The sequence below is a fragment of the Columba livia genome, chromosome 7 (genome assembly GCF_036013475.1).
Source record: "Columba livia isolate bColLiv1 breed racing homer chromosome 7, bColLiv1.pat.W.v2, whole genome shotgun sequence".
Classification (NCBI taxonomy): Eukaryota; Metazoa; Chordata; class Aves; order Columbiformes; family Columbidae; genus Columba; species Columba livia.
This window is the reverse complement of record NC_088608.1, coordinates 38,321,665-38,348,518: the sequence shown is the minus strand read 5'-3', so window position 1 is coordinate 38,348,518 and position 26,854 is coordinate 38,321,665. Positions and strand designations below refer to the sequence as shown.

Genomic DNA, 26,854 nt, shown 5'->3' with positions numbered 1-26,854 from the left:
GACTCCACAGAGTACAGCAAGACCCATTCTGTCCTCATGATCTGATGAATGTTGCTGCAGTGCTAAGGAGAAACAGGAACACTTGTCTCAGTTCTCAGTGTTGGGAGAAGAAGCAGTAAGTGTAATTAATCATAAGAACAGAGCACCCCTCTCCCTGCTCTGCCGTGGAGAAAGAGGAAACATTTTTCATGCTTCTAAGGAGGCATATTCCATTCCCATTCACCACTACTATGATCACTTATTGTCCCCACCACTCCTTCAAACATTTAGTATCAATGGCCTTCAAAGTTAGATACCAGTAGACCATAAAAAATCAAGTGCTGGAGGCCAGTAGGTACTCAGTCCACAATGGAAAAAGAGCACAGGATTTACCGAAATGATTATCTGCTTTGCAGTCTACCAGCTGCTCCACAGAGTTCTTGAGCAGGTCCACTGTAATTCCCACCACCAGTGATAGCCATTTGCACCAACAGTCCCATCAGCAGAGCCCAGCAAAAGTTGATTTTGATCAATGTATAGCCTAGCTTACCTTTAGTGCAGACACTGATATAGTTAGATGTGTCCATGTGTCCCAGGTCTGGTGGAAGTCTTGGTTTTCAACTCCAGAGTTCTGCAAATCCTCACTGACAGCAAATACAGTGAGAAGGGGTGTATCAGTTTTGTGACACAGCTGACTTCTGGGGCTGCCCAAGGCTTCAGTCCACCTGAAATGTGACTTCCCAGGGGGCTGTTCTACCTGTACAACAGCCACCTCATACAGGAGACAACACTGGGCAGTATGTCCATACGCCTCTTCTGCTGGCTGTCAGAGCCTGGGCTGCTGCAACATTTTATACCATTTCAGCAGCTCTGGTGGGTATCTGCAGTGCCAGAGGATCAGTCCTTTAAGGCGTAGTGTCCCCAACCTCGTGTGGGGCCAGGAGGGAACTGGCAGAGCCAGCTACCTGTCTGGGGTGCCACAAGTATCTGCACACCAAGACTTTGCAGACAAGCACACCAGCATTTAAACGTGGAGCAGGGGAGGGCAGGGAATAAATGTCACAAAGCTTTTATACTGACCATGTAGACTTTATTCATACTTTAAAATCAAAATAAAGAATAAGCTATACAAAACATTGGAATTATTCTAGCAAACATGCACAAGCCCCTAGGAGCTTGGGGGCTGCCTGTTCAATCACTAGTTTACTTCTGGCATCATGTCCGTGGAAGGTGTTACTAGGTTGCCTGCCTTGGCGCTGGGACATCCTTTAAGAAGCCATTCTTTTTCCTCTTTGATCTTCTTGGTCCTTTCCTTGGCTTTGGCAGTTTTCTTCTTTTTGTTTTTGTAGAGAGCGGAGTGGAAGAACTCCATGTTTGTAAATGGGTCACCCCGCCTCAGTTTACTGCAGAACCAAAAGGGTTAGAGTGAACCATCAAGGTATTTCTTGAATACTTATATGATTTTACTGAAATGCTTGCTCTATAAGATGACTGAGTGGTACAGTTTGTTTCTCGTCCAGTGCAGGAACAACAGTACCAGTACAGAATACCTTCTGACCCAGTATAACCAACTCCTCACTGAAAATTCAAACTGTGACACTTTTCAGGGAAAACACAGTATTACCCAGTAGCATAACAACAAAGTCATCATTTTAGGAGTTAAATGATTCTGTACAGTAGCCATCGAATGTACTGAATCTACAGTTTCTTAGGGAAAAGATACAGCTACTTATTTAGGTACTCGTATCTGCCAGAAAAAGCAAATATAAATACAGCCTGCTCACAGGGGAGAACCTTCCTTAAAACCTAGAATTTCCTTCACTGAAATCTGATTAAAATGGAAGTATTACTCAGTTGTTTTATAAAATTTTAGGTATCACAGAATGGCAGCAAGTAAAATTAGGACTTCCACGTAGGTGTCCTTTTAGCCTGTATTTTATCCTCATGCTAATCTTTCATTAGCACTGGAGTATAACAGGTGCAGTCTGCTAAGAGATGTACTTGATTCAGTGAGGGAAATAACATTGTTGGTAGCTTGTTAACAGAAGCCTGCACGTGCATCTGTGCTAATGCAGAATTTTGGCTTAACCACACTGTAGTAGAAGAGGAGAGTCAGAGAAACACAAAGGGTAAGAGGAACTTAAAGACAAACAGAGCAACAGAGTGTCCAGCCCTGGAGAGTGGGCACATGACAGCAAATCAGGGGTTGCAACGTGGGGACAGTCACGGGAAGGAAGAGTTTAAAGTCCAACCTGTTGAGTTTAGGCTCTGTATAGCAGCCTGGGTCCTGCCTCCGCCTGGATGGGCGCCTTGACACTTCTGAGATGGATGGAGTCTTGGCATTGGTCAAGTCCTGTAGCGGCCTGATCTCTGCAAAGGGAGACATTCACACATGAGTTGATCAATGTGTTTCCGAATTATTTCCAGATACCCTAAGAAATACAGCTGCCAAATAGAGAAGGGCTACATTACCAGGTTTCTCTGAATACTGCACAGTCCTGAATCCAAACCTCTAAAGTCAGGAGATCATTTCTGTCTAAAAATCCAAGACCTGCTCCTCAAAAGTCAGCTCATGAACCAAATTACATTCCTCACTGAAAAAAATACAGGTCACTAATACTGCTAGCATCATTGGACCCTGATGTAGTAGAAAAATTATACAACAGTGATAGTTGATAGTTCTAATGCCCAGGACCTTACAGCCTGGAAGGGAAAGCAAGTTTATGGCACCCAACAAAAACTACGAGACTTCCAGCAAGACACAGGATCCTGCCAGGGTTCACTGCAGCTGTCAGAGTGAAGCTGGCCAAGACAGGGAAGACAAGAGAATAAACTCCCTCCCTCTCTACAACTGTAGCGCACTCTAGCTGCAACAGCCCTGTTTGTCAACAGCTACAGGAAGAAAACACCCCACAGAACAACTCTACAGAGTATCCAATAACGGTAAGTTCCCAAAAAGGCTCAGCTTAACTGCTGTATTACCAGCCAAGGGATACACCCTCCAAATCCTTTTAAAAAACAAACCAACGAAACACAACCAAGAAAATTCAGGTAGCTCCTGATGAATTTCCTGATGAATTTCCACTAAGGACACCACCTAGAGGTATAAACTCTGAATCCTTGCAGTGCTAACCCGTCTGCAGTGCTAACCGCGTTTTGAGCACTCTCTTCACCTTGAGGTAGATCAGGACAACTTTCTGCATTGTTTTTAATTGCATTTGTTTTCTTCTTTCCTGTGCTTGCTTTTTTAACAGTTGCTTTCTCACCAGTTTTACAATCACGTTTGCTTTTAACCTTTACAGGAACAAAAACCCGCCATCTTCATCATATTCTGTGCCACAATTAATGCTGGTTCTAATAGGCAGGGTCAGCAACAAATCATACTTTTCAACTGCTGGAGTAATTGATTATCTAAATTGACAGGCATGCCCTGTAGATAACAGGAGTGGTAAAACAGGACTCAAAGCACATACTCCTAGTCTTTTCCCAATATCCACACATGAACAAGTGACCAGAAATTCTGATAAGAATGCTGATAAACTAGAAGCAAATGCAGCCACAGACATGACTGGCCAGCACAAGTGGGAGCATAAATGGTGTACTGGACACTGATCTTTAACTCTGAAAAAACAGAGGAGGGGAAGGAAAACATAAGCACTTGCTGCATGGATTTTTTGCATTCATCTCCAAATACAGGTGCCCTCCCCAGCCCTATGACTTACCAGGTTCCCGTGAAGGTGTGCTCTGAGAATTTGACTCAACCTGCTTTCTTTCCCCAGGTATTTCATCTGAAGTAATTTCTTTAATTATCAGGGGGCTTTCTGACTGAACAGAGGATCTCTCTGGCATTCTGTTGCCCTCAGTACTTAAGCTCTTGGAAACATCTGTAAGCCTGGAGCTGACAGGTGAAGCTGGAGAACAGGTCACAAAGGAGGATTCAAAACTGCATGAAACATCCAGAAGATTTTTTGCAAGCGATATCTCAGCTATCTGCTCCTCCAGGAAGGCATCTGGCCCAGACAGCAGATCCGTAATGCTGGAAAACTTCCCTGTCAGGGCACTTGGCTTGGCCAGGGAATCAGTCTCTGGAGGACTAGAGATTTTCCTCTTCCTCTGAGGCTTTAGTTTGGCATAAGCCTCTTTTTTCAAAGCCTTCATGTTGTGAACTTTAGCTTGCTCCTTTTCTTGAAGGTCCTCTGTCTGTTTTTTATTGCTCTGAGCAGCTACCATCCTCTGTACTCTGGGGATTTTGCTAGCTTTGCTCTCAGGAATCAACACGGTAGGTACAATTTCATCCCCTTTGAAATATGTCTGGGCACGGCCCAAGTTTTCTGCAAGATTCAAAGGATGGACAATGTAAGTTTTCCTGCTACATTTAAGATTAGCTGGTGAATCCTTTGTGCTCTGCTTAGCTACTTCTTGAACATCTACATGTGGCCCAAAACCATCAACTTTATTTCTCTGATCACCACAACTTCTTTTCCTGATAGCTGTTTTCCTCCTTGTCTGGCTTCTTTTAGGCTGTTCTTCAGCTTTGGCCTCTGGGATTTTCACACTGGTTGGCAGATTCTCATCACAGTCATCTCTTTGCCTAATTACTCTGGTTTTTCTGTTGATTTTCTGTCTGATGCTCTTTGCACTCACACTTGAGTTCTCTTGCGAAGCATGGGTACTTGAGGTCTCTTTCCTCAAGAAAACTGAATTTTGTAGACTGGAAGCATCTGATGGAACTTCATGACTTGAGAAGGTACAAACTGGGCTTTTTGACAAGCTCTCTACACTTTGGATCTCCTCCTGCTGCAGTGAGTCACCACTTCCAAGACTATGCAGTTGTTCTGGATGCACCACATACGTTCTTCTGAGATCTCGGACTTTATCAGGAGAGCGAGAATGCTCCTTTGCACCACAGTCCCTGTTCTTCCTGTCGAAAGCCCCCTCACAAGCCTTCTGCCTCATCTCAGAAGCTCCAGATTCGCTAGAACATGTTTCACCTTCTGGCTGAAGAAGCTCCTTTGCGTTTTGAGCACTCTCTTCACCTTGAGGTAGATCAGGACAACTTTCTGCATTGTTTTTAATTGCATTTGTTTTCTTCTTTCCTGTGCTTGCTTTTTTAACAGTTGCTTTCTCACCAGTTTTACAATTACGTTTGCTTTTAACCTTTACAGGAACAAACTCCGGGCCTTGGCTATAGCTGGGGTCCGTTTCAACAGCACACCCAATTTCTTTAGCCTGTGGCTGATCACAGAAAACCTCTTTACCCAAAGATTTTCTATCAGGAATTACAGTGGTTTCAATAGGCGAAACCAGGCAGCTTTGAAATGTCAGCTGTGGCTGTGTGCTGCTCGTGCTGGAGCTGCCGCCGTCCTTTGTGATACTCCACCGAGCTGCCTGAGTGGAACTGACAAGTGGGGAGATATGCACACCAGAAGATGGAGTGCTTGTTGCAGTCAGGGTGGAACGCTTCCTCCTCTGAGTAATGTGCACTTGTGAGGGACGATCCAAGAAACATTTTCCCATCTCATCACCCTCATATGAAAGAGCATGACTTTCCCAGGCAAGCGCTGGCAGATTTTTGAAGTTTTCTTGCGTGGTACACAAGGCCTCTGTTGGAAAGATAAAATTCATTCCTAAGACTAAGAAATGCAGCAAGCAAATGCCAGGTTTCCCCATACCACTAAAAGCCATGCCCCACACACTGCCATGAATCCAGAGCATAGAAAAAGCATGATTTTGTCTCTACAGGGACTCCCCAAACATACTGTGTAACAGAATTGCTCAGCTGGCTCCTCTCAGAACAGGAAGGCAGCCCAAAGCAAGATCCCTTCACCAGCCTTAATATTTAGGAGTGCTCATGATCTATATGAGAGTCATTATTTAGATGGCAAACCTACAAGGAATGGAAGATGCATATCTAGTCAGGTTCTGCACCTTCAGACATTTCTGAAAATCTTATCTAAGCTCAGTGCCTGTTGCTCTGAAAGCCTAATGAACTATCTTGAGCTATTGCAAGCATGCCAAATATCCCCACCAAGACATCCCATTTTGGAGTATAGGTAATTCTAGTTATATCAGCATCACGGAAGCATGCAGCTCTTAACAGTAATTAGGAGCTGCTGCAGCGATGGTTAGGAGCTAACTGGAGCTACAGCATTGCTCTCATTCATTTCTGACGAGAAACACATGAAGTCATACCAGAAGAACAGCAGAAGATGCACATTTACCTCCAAAGATGCAAGAGTCAAGAAAAGCCTCTTGTGCTTCCATTGCTTCAGTTTGCCTCTTCCCATTCTGCTCCTGGTGGGACTGAGGCTTCTCAGCAGGCTGTAGTGGCAAAGTGTCTTTGGAGGCAACAGGCACAGTTTCCAGGGGCTCGTTAGTAGCAGGTCTCTGAAGATGTAGCGAGGGTGTCTGTACAGCTGTGGAGCTGCCACCTTGCTGTCCTGCATCACAGAGCTTGGAAACGGGCACCCTCATTGGCATCCTTGCAGCCCTGGTGGGAAGGAATAACGGTACTGGAGCACGTTCATTACCTGAGACAGGCCCCAGAATCCAGCAGAATAGCTACAGTTTTCACCTCTGTCAAGAGCTGCTGAAATACATTTCTGAAGGCTTCAAGTGCTGAAGAACACACCCTGCCCAGCCAGGACAGATTTCCCAGTTTTGTGCAAGCACAACTCATAAGGAAAGCAAACTGCTGCAGACACAGACACAGGAGAAAAGTACACTGGGGAACAAGGAAGGAATGCCTTCCAGTGCATACGTTTTGACTACAGGTTGGCCTCACTGTGGAACACCAATGTGGCTGCTTGGAGGTATGTGTGTGAGCAGCTCCAACGGCTTCCCTGTGTTCAAAGGGGAGACTTGATAGATGAGAAACAGAACTTCAAATATACTTTAAGAGATTCTGTTCTGACCTTCTTTCCAAAACACAAATTTACATCATACAAGCAGATGGCTATTAAGCATTTATACCTAACAAACAAAGCAGCCGCTTATGGCACTCACTCTCTTGAGAAAATCTTGCAGTGCTTACCAGCTACAAAGGAAAAACTGCCTAAAAGCAATGCACTTTCAAACAACAGAGAAGGACCAGTTTATGCATAGACTTGGCATTAGGGCAAACAAAACAAGGAGTGGCAGCAGAAAGACACAGAGTAAAGGAAGATATCAGGCAGTGGTGGTTTAGAGAAGACATCTCATGTAAAACAGACAACTGAGCACACATGTAAAACACAAGGGAAAGTTCAGTATATAGATATTCAGGACAAGCTTGGTAATATCTGACATTTTAAGGCCCACCTCAGAAGCTGACCATTTGCAATATCATCAGCCCAGCTTTCTTCAGTCATGCTGCTCTTCCGGCCATTGGGCAAGAATATAGAACTTGTGTTGAACTGGAAAGCAGAGAAACGGAAGGGTGGTTTAAAGCTCTTGCAATGCCCTGTGCGACGCCCTGCACAGAAATAGCAGAAGCTCAGTTTCATCCTGGCAAGTATGCCAAATACCGCTGGTGACCCTCTCCCATTGAAAATTGCACAAATTACGGAACAAATTGCAGCGGAGTCAGATTCTGTCTCCACAGGTTTAAGGATGACGTTAAACTAGTCCAGATACTCTGAGAGTAGGAAGCAGGAATATTTTCCCACCCACCCATGAGACAGGATATATGGAAGAATGTCCTATTCCCTATCCCAAGTTGCCATGGCAACACTTTAAAGAAATAAATGGGAAAAAAGTCACAACTTGTCATAGCAGAAGAGCCTACTGGCCAATGCAGCCAGTGACCCAGAGGAAGGCAGTTTAAAACTGTAGCCTTTCCTACAGAAGATGTTACCCTGGAAATGATTAACACCGAGCTAAAAATGAAGATGCAGCCAGCACAATTCAAGCAAGCAAAGAAAAACAGTTGAAGTGAGCAGGCTAGACAAAACAAAAGACAGAGCCAAACACAACCTGCCTTCCCAGAGCAGTGTGCTCACATTTCCCATGGTTTACCTCAGACAGCCGGTCCATCTTAACTGCAGCCATAAGGTTTTCAATTTCTTTCAGGGTGTTGTTCTGTGTTGAGGTAATAAAAAAAGACACAACAAAGATATTAAATCAAAATACCTATTCCAACAGGATGCTGATAGCCAGAGCAAGGCATGTTCTGGGGAGAACACAACTAGGTAGAAAGAGTAAGCAATTAAAAGGTGATATTTTTCATGTGCAAAGAGTATGGGTAATCAGTGCCAGCTCCCTTCTCCCCAGGCTGAAATGCTAGCGTTGCATATCTTGCTCACCACCCCTCCCCATGCCAGCCACACCGTTAGTGCCGTACCAGACAGCAGAGCCTGTGCCGCAGCACAGCATTCTGGAAGTGACACTGCTCCACCTCCTTCTGCAAGATGGTCTTCTCCTGGGTGAGCCGCTTTGCATTGGCTTTCTCCGCATTGAGGGCCAGGGCAAGGGCCTTATTGTTGTGTTTTAGGGAGATTTTAATAGTGGAGGAGTTGTCTGTAAGAGATAGAGAAATATCATACAGAATCAGCATCCAATTTCTCATCTATTTCTCATCACACTGCTTCCTCTTCCCAGAATAGCATTCCTCAGGCTCAGTTCTCTACAACTCAAAAGCCCTGACACAAAGTCAGCAGTTTAATTCCTTCCAGCAATTGAAGTCTCCAGAGAAAAGCAGGAAAAACTTTCCATAATAACCTGCAACGCTTTAGACAGACACCATCTCCAGCCTCATGCTCAATCAGCAAGCTGCTGCTTCAGTTCTTAATAAAACATGGTGTGGTCAGGTGCCAAGTTTAGAAAGATATGCTGCTGAACTTGAACAAGTCACTTACAGCTCTGAGTCCTCATCTCCATCCAAAGGAGGAAGGAAAACCTACTTTCCTCCATAGTAGCCCTTAAGCAGCTTTAGATCCATGTTTCCCAATTTCAAAACACACAAATAAAAGTAACAGAAATATTTAACTTTTTCAAGGTAGTCCAAATTATCTCCTGTACTATTGTTGCGTTATTTTCCCTATAAAAACAAATCACAGTTGGGCTAGCTTCCGCACAGGATTGCATCGACACTAAACTTCTAACACCTCTTACTTCTGCTGTTTGGACCCTGAGGGCTTAGTTCCCTTACCCAGACACAGCTGTCTAATGCCATCTGAGATTCTCCCCAGCAGCCTGTGATGGCCCCACCTGCTGCTCCAAATATTCTGCATTAAACCTACTGGTCACAGACACCTTTGGGCACCTCAAGTGGCACTTGACACTCATTTAATAAAATAACAGAATAATCTCAGTTGGAAGAGACCCTCAAGATCATTGAGCCCAACCATAACCTAACACTGTCACTAAAATATGTCCCTAAGAACCTTGTCTAAATGCTTTTAAACCCCTCCAGGGATGGTGACTCCACCACTGCCCTGTTCCAATGCCCAACAACCCTTTCAGTGAAGAAATTTTTCATGATATCTGATCTAAACCTCCCTTGGCACAACTCGAGGCCGTTCCTCTTGTCCTGTCACTTGCTACTTGGGAGAAGAGACCAACACCCTCCATGCTACAACCTTTCAGGTAGTTGTAGACAGTTTGCATTTGTTTTTCAGACTGCGCTTTGGATTGCTACTTTCAGGGTACTGAATTCACTAGAAACCCAGAAGCAGAAAAGCTACTATTAACGGTTACAAGTTGCCACAGCTGCCAGCCTCTGTACACACTAAAAGGTAAAATACACTCACTAATGATCCTCGTTTTGATTTTTGATGCAAGTGAGGCGTTCAGCTTCGCCGTCTTCAAGGCTCCATGTTTCTTCTCCCGCATCCGCTCTCTCACACCGCTCAGGCTGAAGAAGGACGTTTCCAAAGCCTCCCGAGATGCCATCGCTGGAGAGAGAAACGCGGAGCAGCGGTAGCACCCACCTTTTTCCCTCAGAAAGTACTCACCGGCCGAGACCTTACCGTCTCCTCGAGGCCTGTCAGGGAGGAGCGCGGCAGCACACACCCGGCTCCGCGCCCGGGCCGTTACAGCTCCCCCACCAACGGCCCCTCCGCCTCGCGGGAGCGCCCCTCGCCTCGCCTGCGAGTGGGGCGGCAGCCTCGGCACCCTCCGGCGCGGCGAGCCCCGCGGGACGGTGGGCGGCTGTGCCCCGCCACGGCCAGAGGAAAAAGAGACCGGGCAAAAGAAGCCTTGCCCGCCGGGAGACTTTTGAATACAAGCGGGAAGTCAGGCAGCCTGCCCCTCGCTCCGCCCCGCGGGGAGTGGCGGGTTTTAACTGTCCGCCGGGCAAGCAGCGAGAGCACTGGGAGTGCGCGGATGTTTCGTTCCCGTTATGGCTCAGTGAAGCGGGAACACTACTTCCCCCGTCGCTCGGGGCTGCGTGTGTGGCGGTACCGCGGCACCCGCGCCGCCGCGGCGGGCCGTGCGGCCATTTTGCGGCGCCATCTTGGGCCGCGCTGCCGCCCGGGGGGAGCTGCCCGTCCTCCCGGGCACAGGACACCCTGAAACGCCGCCTGCTCGGCCGCTGCGGCCCCGCTGTCCCCCCGGCTGGACGTGCCTCGCTCAGGCCGTGCTCGGGAGGCGGCTCCCCGGGGTCGCGGCGCTGCTGCCGCCAGCTTGACCCGGGCACGCCGAGCTAAAACGCTCCTGGAGTGCGTCAGTGTCTCAAGCTCATGTAAGAATTTATCCTGGTTTCTCACATCAGGGAAGCCCGTGATACCGTAAAATCGGCAAATTAATAAGTTCTTAAAACCACGTTTTAGGGTTTTAGAAGTAGCATTTCTTATTTAGCGCCGGGGCTGGACCGGGAGCGTCCTTCTGCAGGTCCAGTTGGCCATACACGGCTTATATTGACAGAAAAAAAGTATATATTTATTACAACGCTTGACAACAAGCTCTGCAAACGGGGTATGGGCTGTCTTAAAGTGGTAGCAGATGTTATGTATTTATGTATCCAGGCTCCTAAACTCTGTGGCGCATACGTGAAGCACACGTATGTGCTCGATGTCCTTTATCGCTGGTAAAGCGGCGCGGGGCTTTCCCGCGGGAATCGTGGGAACGCCTCACGGGCCCGGCTGCCCCTCAGGTGAGGCGCCGTGGGGCTCTCCGCAGCGGCCCCGACACGCCTGCCCCCGCTCCGGCAAGTGGTGGGGAACGGGACGCCCCTACACAGCCGCCGGGCGGGCCCCGAGCGCTCCGCCTACGAGGGAGGTGCTACCCCTGCCCGCAGCCAAGATGGCGCCCGCGGCGTCTCCCCTGCCTATCGGCGGCGGCCCGGGGCGTGTGCCGGAATGCGGGCGGGGCGGGCGGTGTGGTGAGGCCCAGCCCCCTCCGCCGCCCGGCTGCCGCGCGGCGCTGCCCGGCCGCCACCCGCCGTGGGCCGGGTAGGCTGCGGGGAGAGGCCGCGGTGGCGTGGGGGGAGCTGGGGAAGGCCGAGGGCTCGGTCGGTGTCGGCGCGGGGCGGCTGTTGTGGCCTGGGAGCGGGCGGCGGGGCAGCGCGGGGGAACGGGAGAGGCCGCGGCCGGCGTCTCTGCCTGGGCAGCTGCTAATCTGCGGTAAACGCCGCTGCCTGGGCCCGCCGGGCTCCGGTGCCGGCTGCGGACCCCGGGAGTGGGAGGACAGGGCGGTTGTCAGTGCCGGGCCGGGGTCCCCGCGTGCGGGTTGCGCCGCGTCCCCAGCGACGCGTCCCCTCAGCAGCCCGGCTGCTTCCCCCCGCTGACTCCCTGCGAAAAAGGGCCACAAAATGGAGAAAACAGACTTCTCCGCCTTAGGGGTAACACTGTCAGAGACGAAAGCAGCGCGACCTGCCGCCGCTTAATTCCCCAAGTCGTCTGTGGGTTTTAAGTACGGATTTGTTTTTTCCTTCCTCCACCAAAAGCCTGAGGGGTGTGTTTTCACTTTTAGAGATTAAAACCGAAGGAGCGCTGGCAAAGAACGGACATGCTTGGCACTTGTCTACAGTCGCTTGTGTTGCGCTACGTTATTTACCCGAAAAGGAGAGACTGAGACTGTGTTATTTGGATCCTTGACTTCTTCTCGGGTTATGATATAACCGTAATAATAAAGCAGAAACTGTGGAAATTGCACCTGGGAACTGAGCATGGTAGGATCTTGAAGAAAAGTAGCTGCTATTGACCAAAAACAGGAAGGGAAGGAATGGCATCCCGAGAGAGGCTGTATGAGCTTTGGATGCTTTACTGCAGTAAGGTAAATATTGGGGGGGGTTGTTTGTCGTTTTCCTGTTTTCTTTGGAAGTCAGGTGTTTAAAATGTGTCTTTAACATCTTTTAACACTTTTTTTTTTTTTTTCCTTAAAAGTTGCATAGGCCTGTCTGGTTTCTTTAAGGGTATAACTGCACTTCTTAGACTATTTACAACCCCATCTCTTGATTTGCTGTTCAGGTTGGGCTTTTTTGTGTGCGAGATGTGAATTGCACGGTGTTCATGGCTCAGCTCAAGCAGTTATTGTAGCTGTATCTTTTAACTATGTGAATGCATATGCTCACGTAATTCTTTCTTTTGTAGGGCCATGGCATTAAGATATATTGTATTCACTTAATTCACAGCTGTGTAGTATTTAGCTTTATACTTACTGTTTTCTGTGCAGCTCCAGTTTCATTTAAACTAGATTAGCAAAAGCCTTCTCAAAGAGAGGATTTAAGTTACTCCCGAGTCTTCCTTTGCTGGTTATCCCTATAACATCTAAATACTCCGTTAATAATAATTAATTTACTTCACCTGGTAGGAATGTTATTAAAATACCATCTTGTCTTCACTGGCATTTTGCAGTGTAGAACAATTCATGTATTTAAAGCACAGGTCCTAATTGTTGCTGGGCACGCTGAGTATGTACACAAATTGTACTGCAGATTATCTAAATAGATATCTGTAGAATAAGGAATGTAGGAAAAATAACTGTAAAGGCAAGGGAAAGGACTGGCCTACTGCCGTGTAGGAACTCAGTGGCAAGGACAGCTTTTCGTGGCCTTATTCTCTGGTTTTCTTTGGCTTTTCTCTTTGCAGTCTCATGGTTTGTATGTATCACAGTTTATTTTGCTCTTCAAACATAAAGGGTGAAACAAACATTCTCTTATTCTTCTTACTCGTTCATTTCTAGAGAAGGCCCATCTTGAGAGCATAGTTTTAAGTACAGACCATCTCAACAACTCAAGTGCACAAAGCAGTGGGTGAAGGTTGCACAAAGTAGTCTTAACTGTAGCTTTTCCTATTTTTTTTCTTGTTTGTGTGTGCGTGAGTTTGTAACCCTAATGCTTTGTACGTAGTTAAAAATAAAACTAGTGCAAACATAACAGCATGGTATGACTTCTGCTACCCGTGTGGGAGATCGGTTGGGTTGAAGCATATTTGCATGGACCTTTGCCTTTTAAACTAATGTAGTAATGCCAATGGCAGTAGGAAATGGACTAGCGCTGGAGGAGATGGATGTTTTGCCAGTGAGTTCATCGATGTGAGAAGAACAAAGACGCTTGGAACAGACTCCAAGAATCCAAGCTTTCCTCAGCTTTGGGAGACGCAGGGCTGCAGCGATGAGCCCAGCTCTGAATTCCTGTGCCCAGCCAGTCTTTGTCTCTTTCCTCCTTAGTTATTTGTAGAATTCTTTTGTCTGTCTTATACCTTCTCTCCTTTTGCTTGAGCCTTTCATTCTGATTGTATGCTTTCCATCTCTGTTTTGGCTGCATGATAGCAGGAAGTTTGCATAAATAAAAGAGTTCTAGTTAAAATGTGTGCTTACATCACTTGGAGAATGTTCAGTTTCTTTATGGGAATGATGTGTATGTGGTCTAGTCAGCTCTCAGGTGGTGGAGGATGGACCATTAAAAAAAGAAATGTATACTCAGCCTCCATGAGCTTTCAGTGACATTTTTGGCCTTTTTCTTCCAGATCCATATATTAAGGGCATGGTTAGGTAGATTCGTATCTTGATAAGGATTTGTTATTAAGTAGGAAAATTGTTTTGTTTTTTACATTAAAAAACTTGTCTTCTGAATTTGAAGAGTAACTCCAAAAAAGGAGTCTTCACCTTTTGAAAAAGTACTAGAGGCAAAACTCTTTTTTCCCTCTGTCTCTCAACTGGTTCAGGTTAAAACAATACCTTGTTCTGCTTGAGGCAGGCATCCAGTATAACAGTATTTCATCTCGGATTAAGTTTGTTGAAGTTAAGAGCAACTGAAGAAGTTAGGTCTTAGGATGTAAAATGTTGTGAAACCTTAATGTAAATTAGAGTGTTCTGTCATGTATTGAAAACATCTGTGTGCTGTACGTTGTTCTCCTTCGAGCATCTAGCTCAATGGGAAGGTGTAGCAATAAATAATCAATAGTGACAGGACACAGAGAAGTCTCTTTCGACCTGGCACTGCCCAGCAAAGTATAGTAGCAAATCCTGTATGTTGCGCTGTCGTGACCTTGTTGTGCCATCCTGGGAAGGGAAGCCAGGCAATTTTTCCAAACTACAAAACCTGCTGGAGAGCCACACTTGAGTAAGCTGGGAAGTTGTTGTGCCACAAATCCTAAATGTGTGGCTTTAGCTTTTGCAGCCTTGCTAGCTACAGTGAAATCCATGCTCCTTTTGTTGTGCAATGCTTCAGATTATTGCTATTAAGTAGTCTTTTTTGTCTTGCCTTTTTTAGATAATCAGGTCTTTTGCGATAGTAAGTTAAATATAGCACCCTGTGCTACAGCAGCAATGCTGTCCAGAACTTTTGAGGTGATGGATAATGCTCTGTTACCATCTTACTATCTGTCCTGGGTCACGACTCTTGTGATCACTTGACATCTCTGGCAGTGTGCCAGTTGCTACAATAACTTTTGTGCAAAGTAATATTAGGAAGGCATTTCTTTATTTTCGTTGCCTCTTTTGAAGTTTAGCAGTTGGAGGTTTGGTCAGACAGCAGCATGTCACTAGCATCTCTGCAGAAGCAGTCTTTGATACCACGTATGAGCTGATTTATTTTTCTTTGTTTCTTTCTTTTAAGATTATGTTTCAGTGGCTGCAAAAGTTCATTTTTACAGTTACTTTTCATCTGGCAGTTTCTAATCTAAGGTTGGATTTCTTTTTTTCTGCTTCTGTTCCCCTAAAAGCTATCCTGTAGGGCAAGAGCTCCAAAGCTGCAGATCACGGTCTGCTGTTTAAGATGCCCAGTGAAAGTAGTAGCTACACGTGATTTATGGTTCTGTGATCAGGTATCCTTTTATATGGAAAGAGATTATTTTTCTTCTCTATTTAAATTAAAAAGAAAATCCCAATTGTCTTCAGGAGGTGTTTCAAAGGTGTAAATGCTGACACTTAGCTGCCATGTGCACCTCAGGAAACCTTCAGTTTTCATTGTATTGCAGTGCTTCTGAGCTTTTTCTTAACTCTCATCTTCGGTAAAACCCTGATTTCATTTAAACACTGCCCTATTTTATAGGTGATATAATAGTTTGAAGGGAAAGCTGTGAGTCCGTCTTTCAGCCGGTTTCTAGCCTGCACTTCACATTTCAAAGAGGGGACATTCAAACTTAGTGTCATTAATACAGTAGGGACTCTGTGTTAGCAGCTGTAAAGCTCATCATAAGGCTCTGGTTTAACTACCGGAGATAGCTGAGACAATCGCATCCCTTGCTGTGTTAAGAGCAGCAGACTTGTGTATAAGCTGTCATCTTAAATGCATTTCTTGTATTGTATTTCTTTTTTGTTTTGACAAAATTGGTTGTATTGAGATAAATATATTGTAGTTTTTTCTCTGGCGTAGTTAAGGATTTCTATATATTTTAAAACCTTATTTTTTAATGCTGTAGCATAGAAAGAGATGTGTTACTTTTTTTTTTTAATTGAAGAGCATTTTCTAGTACTAGATCAAAAACTGGACAGAAAAAACCCATTACATGTGACTGTATGTATTGTCCTATAGTGGTTACAGCCCTGTTACTTTGAGTTATTTTTGTCCTCATGTGGGGTCTTTAGCCTGCCTTACAGAAATCAGAAGAAGATTTCAATGAGAAAATAAGTGGTCTTGGGAGATATCATGATTTCTTTGTTAGTCAAGAGCTGCCCACTGTGATGAATGAAGTTCTACTGTGGTGTGCTGGTAGTGCCAGCCTGTCTGTAATTACGTGGCTGTGTCCATGATCAGAAGGCTATTGCAATATGAATACTTAGAAGTTGAACTTTTAACATATAAACATAATTGGGTTGAGTTAAACTTACGTTTATATTATGAAGACTAAACAGGTAATTTGAATTAATTTGTACTCTGTGCTGTGAGAAGAGTCTGTGAAAGAGAATGATTTCCATTAATTCCTCGTTCCTGTATCTTAATTCTAACATGCTATGTAGAATTCAGATAAATTTGACCTTGAATCATGAGAATAAATTTCTGTGATCCTTTCAAGGATGTGCTCCTTGTGGGGAATTCTGTTAGCATCAACCACCTTATGCTGGTCCGAAGCTAACAAAAAAGAGGGCCAACTTGATAGTCAAAAGAGTTGGCTTGGAGCAAGAACGTGCCAGTTCTCTCAGTGTATAATGTTACGGTCTTGCTAAGCTGACCTACTAACTGTCAGTGACAAAAGGAATCTTGCTGGAACGTTAGCGTCCCTTCATTACTGTATTACAAAGTACGGCCTCGCAGACAGTATTTTATAGCTCAATTGAATCCCTCAGTCACCTGCATCAAAAGATTGGGGCATTTAATAGGATGCTCAGCAAGTGACGGCAAATGTGTACCTTCCCGAAGAGTGTTATGAAGTTGCAAGGGATAGTTCATCAGTGTATGTTAATTAATCTGAGTTTTTGCTTGTAAGGTGTTTTTAATCAGACAGTATTTGTAAATAAACTCAAAACGTTTGTGACGAGATCAGCTTTTAGACATGACTATTGTAGGTCTGCTTAAAACAGGATGATTGAACTGGCTTTGTTCACTTAAGTGATGTTGTAGTTGTGTTTCTCAAATAAACGTGATTTCAACCAAAATTACGCTTAGCTGTGGTGAGATGTATATATTTCAACAAGAATATTGTCCTTGTTAAACTGTGAACCCTGTGTGAAACACTGACCTTTGCACCCCAAATATGATCTCATCCTGATTTGGTGTGCATCTTCCTTCTTGTACCATTGCCGATTGGCCAGTGATTCATATCACGTCACTATATATTGCCTTTGTCATATTAGATAAAGAAGTATTCAGCTTGCAGCTAGATGAATGCTTGAGTAAACCAAGCGTTCAGTAAAAGCAGTTTTTCATAAGTCACTGTTGTGTAAATTCTTGCCTCTGCTAAAACTAGCGAGTGAAAATTCATCAAACAATTGCTGTGTAAAATCTTTTCTGCAGATAGTCTTAAATCTCTGTATTCTGAGAGAGTATAACTTGTAACATAGCATGTCACTTGTGGCCATGTGTTGGTGGAAATATCTTTGTTCTGTCTTTGTGAGATGCTGAACTAAGAATAGATATAGATAAACAAGAGCTGTTGGTTTTCAGTTCTGAATTCACTGTCTGCTATTTAAAGAGATGTCTCATAGTCTAACAACTAACATAATTCTGGTATTTATAAATATAGAACTTTTCATATAAATAACTGACATGTATATGCAAGACGATGGTCTCTTAACTTGTAGCAGCCATTACCTTCCTTAATTATAAAGCAGGGCAACCTTGTGCTGACAGTTGCTCAGACACAGAACAGGGACTGACACAGAGCATGCAGACTTCAGGTTCAAATGAGACAGCACGTAGACCTGAACAGAGAGATGGAAGAAAACCATCACATTTTGCTTGCTATAGGGAAATTACTTCCTATCATTCTGTAATGTATTTGGCAATACATATATGTAGCTGCTCTGAGGTTGTCCATGCTTTTGCTGTACAGTTTAGAGTTTTACTGGTGTCCAGCATGAGGCTGAAATTTCTACACGTCCACACATTTGTGGATTAGTGCTTTACAGAACAAATGAGAAATGTCCAGTTCTGAACACACCAACAAATTTATTTCAGATCAAGCTTTTATGGAAATGAAAGAATCGAGTGCCTCTTAAATGGAATGATTTATCACAAAGCTAGAAACATGGACTTTTGGTTCTGTGTGTTGGCATACTAATGTAAGAGCGAATTTAACAAACACTGGGCTGTTGTGTGGTTTCTGAATTATGGCACTTCTAACTTGGTCATCTGGTTCATATCCGGGGATAGCATGTGTCCTGATAAAATAATATTGCAGAATCAGCTCAAATATGCAATATGTTTGTGCTGTAATACGGAAATGAGAGAAAGGCTTGCCAGCTGCCCATTGAACAGCATTGTAGCTTAATGCCTGAATCCAAACGTTGTCAATAGATACTGTTAAAATATTTACAGGCTTCAGAAAGGTTAAACAGCTGCCATAGAAAAGAGAAGAGCTTCTTTAATTACTGAGCTTTTCTTGATGAAAGAGGTATATGTAAGAAAGAAAACACCCACCAAAACATGCACACATCTCAGCAGTGCAGATAAGCATCTTGTTTTTTTAAAAACGTCATTTTGTTCAGTTAACTTTTCCAATTTATCTTGTAGTAAATGGGAACTTTAGTAGGGGAGGATGGAAGGTAAACAGGAAACACCAACAAATTAGAACTAGATTATTCTAACCATAAACACTGTTTGAAGTTTGACATCTCACTAAGGCTCCTCTGTGCATCTGCAACTCTAAACATTAGCTGTTAGATTTCCACGCTGATAAAGTATGTCTGCTGATGATTCCTCTGATATTTAAAGCATTTATGATGTTTGATTTATGATTGAGGATTGCATGTACCTATAGTAAGGAGTAGGAGTAAGTGGCATTAAATAATTGTTTGACCACTAAGTAACACTGCTAACTATGGCTGTTAATTAGGAATTAAGTTTAACTGTACTAGTATCTAAAAGCAGAGCGTATTTTAAAACAATGAGGATGTTTAGGAGGTTAAATTACAAAGGGTTTAAAGGCTTTTGAATGCTTTATGTAAAGGACATTTGAAGGAGGCAGAAACAAAGCCTCAAAATAAATTAACAATTAAATACTACTGTTATATAGCAGCAAGAGAGCAATGCTAAACCTTCAATTACCTAATAGATAGCAATTTACCATGGAAAATACCCTCCTAGTAATTCTGGCTTTTAGACTGAAGTTGGGAGGAGATTGAGACAAATCTTTGAGGACATATTCCTGAAATCTGAATGAAAGCAGCAAATGAGTTTACTTTTATTTATGAATGTAGGGAGAATTGGTACTCTTTTTATTGTCAATTATCGGTCACCAGAATCTGCATAAGAACCTGCAGGAAAATCCCATAAGACATTTAATAACTCATAAGGAAGTGAAGGCAGAGGTTGAAAAGGTAGCACTTGTATTGGAAAGAAGAATTTATAAGAATTGCTCTTCTGTGGAAGAGCGATTGGAAATGTTGACCGACAAACGTGAGGCATCGGCCCAGAGTTTCCAATGGCGTAATCCTCGTGAGTTTTGTAGCAAGCCGTTGTGGTATGTGCAGGCTGCTTGTAAGTCACCTTAGCAACTCTGTCAATAGCTGCCTGGCTAATGCATTCAATTCGAGAAAACTTGGTATTTATTTACTGCTGCTTTTGCTGAATTTAGGACTAGCTGGAATCAACACTTTTCATTATAAATGACTGAAGATTCAAGGGAACTAAAGGTTAAATGGTTTAGAATGTTCTGAGAAGCAAGGAAGGAAAATGTTTTATTTGAAGTTCCTGGTTTGTTTTGTTTGTTTGTTTTGTAACATTTTTGGTTAGAACTGTGGTGTTCACATGCTTTAAGGACAAACTTGGAATTTGGGAAAGAAAATATGATGATGAGAAGGATGGTCCTTTAATATTTGTTGTGTATAATAACCCAGGTCTCAAAAATGGCCACAAGTACAGTGACTCAGGTGTATTTTTTTCTCCACAGGATACTGCATCATTCACTGTACTGAATGGGCAAAACTCTTGAGAATAAAGCACGGTATAGAGAACAAGAGTGTTACTTACAGAAGTCTGACCTCGTTATTTGCCTGTGCTAATCACTGAACTGTACCAGCAAAAGTGTGGTGGATGCCAAACAGCAGTTGCACAAGTAACCCAAATTCTGCTGTATCCTAGTTTTTGAGCCTTGGATATATTTTTTTAAGGGTGCTTTTGAAAAGCGTATAGTTGAGCTGCAGCACAATGTTAACCTAAGGCCTGGTGTGATTGAGAAGGCAGTTAAATCTATAGTTGAAATAAATTTTTTCTTTATTTAAGTTTTCTATAAAGTAATCAGATGACACTTTGAAACGTATATACTTGTTTTGAAAAGCTGTACACAACTTCTCAGCCTTTCTCTATCTGCTGAAAGACTTGATGATATTTGATTGTTGATATGGTGAAGTCACAGGCTGATGTTTTACCATCCTGCTTCCTTTCAGTCTGTCTGTGTTAAACTTTTGTCTCTTGCATCACACTGAAAGTTAGAAACTTGATGTGGAAAAACTGGCTTTATGCGTGTGGTTGCTAAAACTCAGCCCTTTTCTCATTTAAAACGATAGCGTAACTTCGAGTTTCAAAGCAGTCAAGCATTAAACTCCAAAGCTTTCTGAAGCTGTGGTTTGAATTTTCATTAAATTAGGCTTATCTTGACGCTGTAGACTCCCTTTCAGTTATTTAGGATGCTTCGTGTTCCCTTAGGCTTAAAATACAGCTTTCAGCTTATGCTGCTGTTGGTTCATTATGTCAACTTTGATGGGAAAAGTGAATGTTAATAGAATATGCTGTGTCGTCTTATGGTAAACTCTTGGTAAGTGCAGTGGGCTCTAAAGGCTGAAATACTGTATGGCAGCTTGTATGTGGAACTTGCCTGGTGGGACTTTAATGAGAAGATATTAAAATCTAAGCTCAAGTTAACTAGATTTGTCCCAGGACTGGTATCAGTCACATGCCAGTTCCAAAGCTACAAGGCTGTAATTGTATTTGTCATTTTAAAACAACAACAAAAAGAGCAAGAGAAAGAAAAATAGAGGCTTTACTTCCATTTCGTAAGCAAATTCTATCATTTTGTTTCTCCGGTTTTGTTGGGGACTGAAGTAGAAGGGAAATCAAATGATAGCTCTCGGATAACTGTCTTTAATGTAAGGCACTAGTGGAAGATTATAATTATTATTCTTGTTTTGAAAAGAGAAGGAATATAATTTGACTTCTAATGTTTGTGAGCTAAATTTTATCATAATTGACAGCTATAGGTTTATTTTGGTATAAATCTCTATGCCAAGGGGAAGTTTTTAACTTGTCCCCGAATAGTTGCTCCTATCACTATTCACTACAACTCCCATTTATAAAACAAAATGCTCCCCTCCCCCCTTTTCTCTTAATTCCAGAAATGGAACAGAATGCTTGTGTGAATTTTCAAAGAGGAGGTTTATAATTGCATGCCAGGAGTGTTTCTTCTTTTGGATCAACAGCTGATTCAAAAATGAGTGTTGTAATTAAAATGAAAAGTTGTGCCCAAGGTGGTTGCCCTGATAATTAGAAATGGTTGATTGAATTTGTCAAGACAATTTAGCCAGTTTAGAATGGCCTATCAGGAAGTCTTTTATTAATTCTTACTATAGTTTTGCTGCCATAATGAAGCTTTTCAGGTTTTATTCCGGTATTTTACATATTTGAAAGGTTCACAAAAAGCATAAGCTCTTTGACATGTTTCAGAATAGAGGCTGCTAGCAGATCGTGTGCAGAAATGTTGCCTTTAATTCATTTCTGGAAACACGAAGAGGAAAAAGCTCCCTTAAAACAAACCTTCTAATCCCATGATGAATAGTTTATTTCATACAGTGGTGAGGAACGTTCTACAATTCTGCATTATGCAGACTACTTCAATTAGTTTTAAGACTATTAAACTCGCCAGTGATCTAAAGGCAGCATTTTGTGTTCAATTTCCTAACATTAATTTTTTGTAGGTCTAATTCAGCCTTAACACCAAGGGATTGTTCATATTTTGGATACAATGCTTGGGGGCGGGGGATTAGTTGCTGTAATACCAGTGCCAGTGAGATTTTGTGGCAGCGCTTGGAAGCTGCAATTCCCTTTGAAGATTGACGGGCTGCTGCGGGCAGTGGCCGGACTGGCCGGCTATTTTATAACTGCATGTTAAATTTAACGACTTCAAACAACTGTCCCGTCAGACAAGTCAGACTTGTCTGACAGCCGGACTCTGGGCTGCCCTGCAGGGATTTTTGCCTTTAGCCCATGGAATGTGACACTGCAAACAGCCTCAGGCAGAGCCGGCTTTTGTTTTTAGCAACTCACGCTTCCTGAACACAGCTGTAAAAATTGTACTGAGCTTCGCCCTTCTGGTTGTGTCTGCTTGCTTGGAGCCACAGTAGAAATTGAAGTTACTGTTAAATCTAAAAGCAAAATGTATATAAAAACATAAATAGTGTGGATTTGAAACCCTGGGTAAACATACCCGCAGTCCACAAGCTCAGGTCTAAAGACTTGCAGTGTGAGGACTTCAATGCCAGACTTGTGTAAAATGTTTTCATTCAAGTTAAAGCAAACTGTAAGAGTCTAATACTAACTGGCTTGTTATCCATTTTTAAGATGTTATTACTGGTGCAAAAAATGATTTTTCTTGTTGACCCTCTTGCATAGGCAAACTATTTACTGAAAAAAAAAGACTGGAATAGAACATTTCTTTGTCATTCATTTAATCAGTCTTCATAAAGACTAGAGCTGTTGTAATTTCTAGGTAATTTAGTATATCAGAGACGAGAGAGCCTGTCCCAAGTTAGCGTAGATTTTAGTTATATTTTCTTGTTACTGATTTGCCTTAGAGAATGCCGTATTGTTCAGAAGGGCATCAGGCTGCTCCTCCTCTCAGTGGTTGTTCTAGTTTCAGTGGTGTTGAACGCTAAAGTTGGTGTTGGCATTGAGAGCTTGTTTCCCAGATACGCCAAGTCTAAGGACAGCCACTAGAGTTTGTATGTACATATATCGCAACTGTTAAAATATTAGACACTTGGGATACTTGCTAATTGCTTGACGGTGTTTGGCCACAATATTGGTATGTGAGTGTGAAAACCAGCTGGTTTCATTTTGCAACATTCTTTTCTTTCTGGCGTTGTGCTGTGTTGGTAAAGAAAACCAAACAAAGACACAACCACAAACCCCAACAGAAATGCGCACCTCTTTCTGAGTCTTTTGGGGGGGGGGGGGGGGGGGTTTGGTGTGGTGCTGTGTTTGGTGTTTTGTTTGGTTTTTTAGGTACCTGTTAGAAACACTATACTGCTCAGGCCTGGCAGTCTTTCTTTTTAAAGTGCAAAGAGCTATGACAACTATTCAACTATTATTGTACCAAAAGGATCTTATGCAAATGGAGGCCCAAAGGGTGTTGTGTTGTTTTGCAGGTGTTTTGTTTGTTTTGGTTTGGTTAATTACCAAAAGTATTTAAGGGAGGGAAGGAACAAGGAAGTATTTTCACTTCCAGGTGGTATAAGCTACATTTGATGTAATAGGCTTAAAATACATTTTTTTTTTCCTTAGTGCAGGTGAATGAGTGTTGCTATAGCAGTTTCACAGGCTTTCGTTACAATATGTTGAGCTCAGATGCCTAAGCTTAGGCTCTGCAGATTTGTGGCTTGTGCATAATTATTAACTAAATGGCTTTTTACTTTCTTTTCTTTAAGATTCACACATATCCTTACAATAGCACCCTTAAGATAGTCTTGTGAAACCTCTGGTGGCTGTTTCAGTTTGTCACTATGAAGAGAAATAGCTAACTTAAGTTAAATTTTTAGCTTCTGGGTGTTTCAAGCTGTGGAGAAATTATCTTCCAGAAGTTTTAAGGCATGCAGTTTATATATATGAATTATTATTCAAATAAGATACAGAAAATTGTTGTGCTCAAAAGTTAGGCAGGCTTCAGGTAAATCAATGAAATTCTTAGGCTTTTGACTTAGAAAGCTGTAAGTTTTCCAAAATCAACATTTTCTCTTTTAGTGATTAAAAGTTTTAACTAGTGCAAGGTGTTTTATTACCACGTACAGCTGCTTTCTGCTTTTACTGCTGTGTACAAATCAGAAATTTGCTTCTGCATTTCTTGCTGATCTCAAAAGGCGTTTTTGCAGAGCGTGTGTGGTGGGGCTGGGAAAGAACACCAATCGAAAATTGCTTTATCACGGTTTGTCCTTGTGGTGTATTACCAAAACATATATCACTCTGTAAGTGGTGTTTTCAAAGCGTGGCGTACACGGGAAACAATTTGGAGCTGAGCTGCTGTTTGCCATACAGCCTCCAGCTACCTGTCTGCAGAATGACAACAGGGTAATTATCCAAGTGGGGAATAAGGTAATATATTCTACAGGCTTCACTGCTTTTACTGGTAATAAGGCTTCTGAGTATTTCAGGTGCTTTATTATGGTCTGGCTGAGTTACACATCTTCCTTCAGAGACTGCAGATATAACTGTGTAGCTAACAACTTCGAGTGAATCAGTTGGAGCAGGGGTTGCAGTTAAGTGATTTGTTGCTCTCAGTAGCGACACACATCTGAAATATTACCATACCCACCGGCTACAATCTTCTGCCGCCTGGTAACGTACATATTTGTCAGATTGCAACAAGTACTGGCTTGGAAAGTTGATCTGACACTGGAGAGTACAAATGTATTCATGTTTAAATTAGGTCAATTTTTATTCTGCTGTTAATTTGGTTTACCATTTCTGTCATGAGGAAACAGAGGAGAGTTGAAAAGGTGGTGGGAAGAGAACTCAACAGAAGTAAATTCTAAAATCCACTGACTTTAAATCTCAGATTATATGGCAGCACTTGATATAAAAAAAAAAGTTCAGTTCAAGATGAAGAAGGTGCTGGGTAGGATAACTGCAGTGTATGTGGTGTGTAAGGAAGCAGCTGATGCTCATTACTACTGTCTGTTTTTATCATGAAATTCAAATTTTAAATCAATGTAAAAAGACAGTTTTTCTCCTAAACTGTCATGATTCTTCTGGTTTGGGAAAATATAAGATGCCTTTGAAACACAGAGGCTGCTCTTCAGAAAGGTATGTGTTTAGCCATGTTTTATTAATGAACATTTTTGTGTGGTTTGCTGTGGGTAACACCAGTATAAGTTTCCTTTCTTAAAACTGCTTTGTAAAATTTAGATTTCTCACATCTTTCAACAGATGACTGGTACATGGGGCCTGAGCTGATCGCTGCTAATAACATAAAAGGAAAACCTGGGCCAGATTCGAAGTTTGAAAGCTGTTTTTAACTTCTGTTTCCAGCATCTTTGAAATAACTTATATGTCTTAATTTGTAGCAAAACTATTAAATATTGGGTTGCTTTTTTTCCTGGAATGGTGTCCTTCTAAGACAAAAGTCTTCATTTTTGTTTGTTTCTGGAAAGGTGGCATACTTCTATTAGGTGGTTTTGTCAGGTTTTTTGTTTGTTTGTTTGGGGGTTTTTGTTTGTTTTACTTTAGTCCTAAAAAATCTGTGTATTCTCTCCTTTCTCCCAGTTGAAATGCATTGAAGAAAAGCTTTCCATCCAAGCTAGTTGTGGACGGATAACCTTGAGTGCAATATTGCCTGATGTTCTCCTCTTTGTTTTTACAGAAAGATCCAGATTACCTGAAGCTCTGGTTGGACAGTTTTGTTTCTAGCTATGAACAGTTTCTGGATGTGGACTTTGAGAAGCTGCCGACTAGGTATGTACGTTTACAGACCTTTTCATCTTTCTTTGATAACTGAAACAGACCTGGCTGAGAGCCCGGTTTTCTTCAACAACAATACTGCCTTGAAACGCAAGAAAGACTTAGTTGAGTGGTGCTCCCGTTCTTTTGAAGGTCAAGTTGGGCTGCGAATGATGAAACTAGGCAAATACTGGTATTTGTGTTGTATCAGGAGATGGCATGCATATTCACTTGTTCTGGCTTGTAGAAATATAATCGTTATTCCTTACGCATTTTTTTGGATAAGTATTCATTGAATGTTGCATACGACATAGTATTAGTGCTTGGTATCTGCATCGGCAGAAGTAAGGTACGGGTAAAGAGTTTTGTAATTTTATTTCAGGAGTTGATTTAAGATTAGAGATGAGATAAAATGCTTCATGAAAGATTTGGATATCTTAGCTGAAAACCTTTTAAAACTTAAAATATGTACAAATGATAGACTTTCAAGTGATTTCTTTGTTTACATCCACAAAGACTTCAGTTCAGGGCAAGAGTGTTGCTGACTTCACCTGTGTTGCTGGACACAATCATGAGTTGGCATTGAAGTCTAATTTCAGAGTTCCATATTTAGCGTCTTGAATTTGTCTGCTGTGCTCTAAGGAGTAGAAACTTAGACACTGGATGTTTTCTCTTGCTTTTGAGATGTTTGCCTGAACTAAGGGTTTTAAGAAAAAACAAATGTAGGATTTGGAAATCATAAGAACTGGTGTCAGTATTAGAGTTGCTATTGCTACTGGTATTTGAACACAAAGAGTGACTCTCCCTGCATGATGGCTGTGATCCAAGCCCTGATGAAATCAATGGAAATTCTATAATGGGCTTGGGCCAGATCTTGTTTGAAGCGTAAGCGATAGCCTCCACTGTTAGAAGGAAACGAAGAATGCTGCAACTGGATCTCAGTGGGTAAAAACTGGGCTTCTCAGCTCTTTGTATTAAAATTTTCCTCATGCCTGTATGAATGCGAAATATATAGTCCTATTATCAATAAGCAAGACCTTCAAATTAATTCTGTGCTCATTCAGAAGATCTGTTTCCTTTGCAGTGTCCGAAATGCATCTTTCTGTGTTTAGTTAAGGAAACCTGTGTCAAAGGATAAACTTTTTATCTTTAACATACTATTTAATATTGAAATCTGAACAGTTGAAGAGAAGAATATCATGGTACTTTGGG

General features: G+C 42.5%; 2 protein-coding genes across 7 annotated transcripts in view; one reads left to right on the top strand and one right to left on the bottom strand.

The window, feature by feature from the left end:
• Positions 1-1,047: 1,047 nt before the first annotated feature.
• Positions 1,048-10,161, bottom strand: LOC102088734 (shugoshin 2). Its single transcript, XM_013367484.3, has 9 exons — positions 9,927-10,161; positions 9,708-9,851; positions 8,300-8,475; positions 7,975-8,037; positions 7,279-7,373; positions 6,201-6,469; positions 3,702-5,582; positions 2,232-2,349; positions 1,048-1,382 (listed from the first exon to the last, which is right to left on the bottom strand). The coding sequence occupies exons 2-9, from the start codon at positions 9,847-9,849 to the stop codon at positions 1,178-1,180; spliced, it is 2,949 nt and encodes a 982-aa protein (XP_013222938.1). The 5' UTR covers positions 9,850-9,851; positions 9,927-10,161; the 3' UTR covers positions 1,048-1,177.
• Positions 10,162-11,209: 1,048 nt separating this feature from the next.
• Positions 11,210-26,854, top strand: part of NBEAL1 (neurobeachin like 1) — a 77,658-nt gene continuing 62,013 nt past the window's right edge. For 5 of the 6 annotated variants that reach the window (XR_010473899.1, XM_065069893.1, XM_065069892.1 and 2 more), the window contains exons 1-3: positions 11,210-11,348; positions 11,869-12,171; positions 25,566-25,657. Coding sequence is in view for 5 of the 6 variants with exons in the window: in XM_065069893.1 (XP_064925965.1) it covers positions 12,121-12,171; positions 25,566-25,657 (143 nt within the window). In the remaining variant the exon portion in view is untranslated. Of the gene's footprint in view, positions 11,408-11,868; positions 12,172-25,565; positions 25,658-26,854 lie in introns of all 6 variants that reach the window. The other variant, XM_065069890.1, reaches the window with a different exon arrangement.

Coding starts and splice junctions, on each gene's coding strand:
- LOC102088734 (XM_013367484.3), bottom strand. CDS start 9,849: ATGGCATCTCGGGAGGCTTTGGAAACGTCCTTCTTCAGCCTGAGCGGT. Junction 8,038..8,299: donor GGCACAGGCTCTGCTGTCTG/GTACGGCACTAA, acceptor ACCTCAACACAG/AACAACACCCTGAAAGAAAT. Junction 1,383..2,231: donor ACAGAGCCTAAACTCAACAG/GTTGGACTTTAA, acceptor TTGGTTCTGCAG/TAAACTGAGGCGGGGTGACC.